Source organism: Myotis daubentonii, chromosome 2 (genome assembly GCF_963259705.1).
Source record: "Myotis daubentonii chromosome 2, mMyoDau2.1, whole genome shotgun sequence".
In the NCBI taxonomy this organism is placed as follows: domain Eukaryota; kingdom Metazoa; phylum Chordata; class Mammalia; order Chiroptera; family Vespertilionidae; genus Myotis; species Myotis daubentonii.
In genome coordinates this window covers 11,365,699-11,370,736 of record NC_081841.1, presented here as the reverse complement: position 1 = coordinate 11,370,736, position 5,038 = coordinate 11,365,699, and the positions used below count along the sequence as shown (strand labels likewise).

The 5,038-nt window shown below is 47.2% G+C and overlaps 1 protein-coding gene across 1 annotated transcript; it reads left to right on the top strand.

Annotated features, from left to right (window-relative positions):
- Positions 1-902: 902 nt before the first annotated feature.
- On the top strand, positions 903-4,738 carry ASCL4 (achaete-scute family bHLH transcription factor 4). The gene has a single exon (XM_059681727.1). The coding sequence runs from the start codon at positions 1,242-1,244 to the stop codon at positions 1,731-1,733; it is 492 nt and encodes a 163-aa protein (XP_059537710.1). The 5' UTR covers positions 903-1,241; the 3' UTR covers positions 1,734-4,738.
- The last annotated feature ends 300 nt before the right edge of the window (positions 4,739-5,038 follow it).

Below are 5,038 nucleotides of genomic sequence, written 5' to 3'. Positions count from 1 at the left end.
ACCATCACGGGTGGATTAATTATTCGTTTTTTGGGTGTGTGTTAAAAAGTCTTCAAAGCCTTCATCCTTTCCTCCTTGGAATTGGGGCTCTTCAACCTTTCAAATGTTGCTTTCCTGCCCCGAAGGGAGACAATAAATTGCCTCTTTTTTTTTCCTTTTTAAGACAAAAAGAATACAATAGAAATATACTCTTTACACTATGGAAAGCTGATGTCCTTATATCCTGGGTGGGATTAGAAGAGGTCGGAAAGCAGTGTTTAAACTGTGTTTACAGTAAGCACTGTGAGATGTAACTCTGGCGAAGAGTGTTTGTTACCGCTCGGGCTTTTGATGTGCTCCTGGAAAGTGCCACAGCTACCCAGAGCACCCTGCGTTCGCCATAGGGGAGCCTAATGGGTGAGTGTTGCTCAAGTATTATTCCAATTCCTGTCCCCTTCAAACAGTGCCTAATGGGGTATTTTTAAAGACTTAGTGTTGGAGAAGAAAACCGTCAAGCCTTTCCTTCGGGGTCCTCCTGGATTTGACACATTGTATAACCACAAGGGAGCAGTCTTTTCTTTTGATGAGGTCTTCTCTCCACCTCCCCCAAAATGAAAGAGCAAGTGCAAGTTTGCAAACAGTCTCAAAGCCCTTTCCATTAGCCCTGGACGCCGGAAACCACAAAGGGCAGTTCAAGTTGTGATTTTCAAGGAGAAAGCCTCCGGGAAACTTTCGCTCCGCCGCCAGGAGGCCTGTCGGTTCCTGGGAGGAGCCCTCCTGAATCCGCGAGGATTCCTCGGCTCTTGAAGACCCAGATCAGTGGATTACAGTAATTGCAAACCTCGGGTGGCTTCGGAAGATTACTCTGTTTGGTGTGCGCTCACATTTCCAGGCTGGGGGACCGAGCAGAGGAACCCCTTTTGTTACCTTTTTGAAAGAAGAAGATCAGAGAGGAAGACGAGGTTTGAAGTGCGGATTAGGGGTCCTAAATCTTGGCCTGGCACCTCCGTCTGGAACTTTATAAGGAGACGGAGGCGTGCACTGACTTTAGGGAATCATGCACAGTTTCCCGGGAGCGTGTTCTGGAACTGAGCTTCGGGGCTCAGAAACGTCTCCCCACACAGACCTTCTGTGCCAGGCAGTCTGAATGGACCATCCTCTCTGCTTTGAAGATTTGCAGCCTCGTTTTCTGCCGAGACATTAACTTCTTGGTTCATCTGTTCGTTGGCTTTTTTGTTTGTTTGTTTGTTTTTTGGCGAGCGATGGAGACACGGAAATCGGCCGGACTGCTGACCTTGCCGTACCCCCTCCACCCGGGGCCCCTGAGCCTGCCCGAGACCCTGCCCCGCCTCCCTCTGAGGGACCCCTTCAGGGTCTCCTTGCGTCTGGACGCCGCGTGCTGCGCCCCGAGACGGCCCTACCTGCCCCTGCCGCTGGACGGCGCCTTCGAGCCCGCCTTCCTCCGCAAGCGCAACGAGCGCGAGCGGCAGCGGGTGCGCTGCGTGAACGAGGGGTACGCGCGCCTCCGCGACCACCTGCCCCGGGAGCTGGCGGGCAAGCGGCTGAGCAAAGTGGAGACGCTCCGCGCCGCCATCGGCTACATCAAGCACCTCCAGGAGCTGCTGGAGCGCCACGCGCGGGGCCAGGACGGCCCGGCCGGCCCCCCGCGCAGGTCCGACTGCAACAGCGACGGCGAGTCCAAGGCCTCGTCCGCGCCTTCGCCCTGCAGCGAGCCCGAGGAAGGGGGCAGCTAGCGAGCCCGGGACCCCCGCCGGGACCCTGGCCTGGACCCCGGCGCCCGTGCACCGCGCACCTTTGCCCTCTGGTCTAAGGTTCTCTCCGAAGGTGGTTGCGTTTTTAATCCGGTTTCTCCTCCAGAGGGGGAAAAAAAATCTTAGAAAAAAGAAATTAGTGCTTTAAAGGAAAAAAGATATTCCGACATTCTGGTTGGATTTCCTCCTCCCCCTTTTATTGGCTTTGTGCCTCCAACTTAATTAGGTGCCTGCTTAAGGGAACTTCTGGACTTCTCACATGCAAACGGTACCAGATTCGGAGCACCTCGTCCTGGAAACCCAAAGAGCAGTGACAGTGGGAGTTTCCCTCCGTCCTCGGTGTGGGTAAATCATGTACATAAATATCGAAATAAATCCAACCTTAACCAAAGAAGAACTTCCCAAAAATAAATAAATAAAGGACAGCTCTCAAGGCGAGAGGCACGTTTTCCTGCGTCCCTCCCCTTAGGAATTACATTGGGCGGCACCGCGCCTTGCTCGGTGAAGGTGACACCCGAGGACGCGTGTGCCCGCGGCGCTGCTGGGCCGGCCTGTGCCGTTGACCGAGCGGGTGGGCCGCGGCGCCGGCGAAGGCATGTCTCCTCGACACTTCCCGTCTCATCAGAAAGTGGCGATTCTGGAAACTCCACAGGAGTCAGCAGATAACATGTTAGCGTCCATGAACCTTTTGGAAGAGAGCTCAGATTTGTGTGAAAACTTACTTTTCCTCTCTGTTGTTGTTGTTGTGTGTGTTTTATTCCCTTTCTTTGCATCGCCCCTTGCAGTTCTTACTCAACTGTTGGTTTAATTGAAGTGACACTGTGACCTTTTTGTTTGTCTCAAGTAAATGCTTAGATGGTTGAACGGGATGGGCTGGGGCTGGTCCATTCTCACACTTTCATCACGAGGGCTCCCAATTATCTAGTGCAGTGGTTCTCCACCTTCCTCATGCTGCGACCCTTTAATACAGTTCCTCATGTTGTGGTGACCCCAACTATAAAATTATTTTCGTTGCTACTTCTTAACGGTAATGTTGCTACTGTTATGAACCATAATGTAAATATCTGATATGCAGGATGTATTTAGGCGACCCCTGTGAAAGGGTCGTTCGACCCCCCAAAGGGGTCGCGACCCACAGGTTGAGAACCACTGATCTAGTGCCTCCAGCTTGTTCCTAGTTTCTTAAAAATACTTAATTCTGGTCATTTATTTTTTTTTTCCTCTGAGAAACAATTAGAAAACCATAGATAAGTAAAAAAAAAAAAAACTGATATAAGATAAACTTCCTCTCTCAAAAGTTCTAATATGCTGAATTGCCCTTTCCTCCTAAGTAGCTGGGGTGTGGGGGTGGGGAATGGGGCCAGGAAATAAACGGAGAGGAAACTGACAAGGGTGCGCCCCTTCAGGGAACTGTTTCACTTGACCCCCACACTGGCTTCATTGGGTGGGTTGTATTACCCCCTTTTTACAGATGAGTCAACCGAGGGAAGCTAATAGCCAGTGCACACCTTTCACATGCCAGGAACCATGCTCTGTGCTTTTTTTTACATTTTGTTGTATTTAATTTTCATACCTCTCTGAGGTGGGTGTTACACATATTTTGTGATAAAAAAAAAAGAAGCTCAAGCAGATTGCCTGCCTGGCCCAGACCAGTGTTGCTGCCATTCGTGGAGCCGAGGTCCAGTCCTGCGTCTGTCTGACCCCAACGCCCAACTTGCTGTCTCCCTTATCATGCCTTCCCTTGCTCTCAGCTAACGTTGCTTGGCCTGTGGAATGCTGAATCCATGTGAGACGGTATAATTACTAATATTTATAACTATGAGTATAATGGTATTCTCTTGTTTTCAGCCGCACAGGCAAATGCTGTGCAATGATTCACAGCCAAGCTTTCTTTTTTCCCAAGAACAGTGGTGGAGCTCTTGAGTTTGAAGGAGCAAAGGATATATGAGCCATTTTCTCTAATCTCACACACTCCCATAACATACCCACTTTAGCCTTCAGGCAGGTTGTTATTCTATAAGGGCAGGGGCGGGGGGGCTTCAGTGAAGCCAGCCTACCTGAGGTATATTTACTAATTAGGAAAAAAGAAAAGGGAAAACATTCATGCTGCCTTCCTAGGTAACTTAGAGGAAATGCTAATTAACCAAGTTGTTAAAAACCTTGAGAGACTTTTCTAGGGGTCCTAGTGGGGCAGTAATCACAATGTCCGTTCCTTTATTCTACTCTCTTTTCCAAAGTAGGAATAATAACCTGGTCAGATGGCTCAGTTGGTTAGAGCATCATCCTGATACGCCAAGTTTCCAGGTTGGATCCCCAGTCAGGGCACAGACAAGAATCAATAAGTGAAACAACAAATCAATGCTTCTCTCTCTCAAATCAATAAATAAAAGTTTTAAAAGTAGGAATAATAATAAAAAAGAGTATATTTTGTTTAATCTACACAGACTATGTGATTGTTTTCTAACTGCAGGGAAAAAAATACTTTTTCTTTACTTAATTCATTAAAATAGTTGTATAAAGTCTGTGAATAAATATCCTTTGATGAGATAAGTGCCTTATAAAGAGGGCAGGTCAGTTTTAAAAGGGAACTTTATTTTGGATAAAATGCCTTGAGAGACTTTTAATGTGGTTTTGATTGAAGCCTACTAAGAATAAGGCAATCATTTTGAGAAACCTTTTGAAAAAAATAAAATCCCAGCTCAATTATATACATATTTTTAAAGAAAAAACAAAATCAGGCATTTTTCTGGAACCTTCCTGATGGCTTACAGGAGGAGCACCATTCCAGGAATGAGACCTTTTAAAATGTTCAATCTCCCCCTTTCCTGTGAATGAATGCTTCATTAACCATAGAACCATTTGATTCTCAAAAAGAAGAAAATTGGTTCTAGGTACTTTCACCATCGTATTCGTGCCACAATCATTTTTGCTGCAAACATTTTGCCCACATGACTAATTGACCATAAGGCAATCTTGCTGTATAAAAGATAAAATAACTGGTTGACCGTTTGGGTTTTTGTTTGTTTGGTTTCATTTCCGCATTGATGAATCAACTGTGTTCAGTGGACTTAATGTACTTAAGCTAGTTGTCAGTTTGGTTTCATTTCTTCATTGACAAGTTTTCACAGTTACTCCCATTTTTATATTACATATAATTCTTGCCCTGGCCAGTGTGCTCAGTGCTTAGAGCATCTGCTCACCCACAGAAGGGTCTCAGGTTTGATTCCCAGTCAAGGGCCCTGGTTGTGGTGCATGCAGGAAGCAACCAGAGGATGAAGATGTGTCTC

What these genes read in the sequence shown, in the direction of transcription:
- ASCL4 (XM_059681727.1), top strand. Translation starts at nt 1,242, where the DNA reads ATGGAGACACGGAAATCGGCCGGACTGCTGACCTTGCCGTACCCCCTC.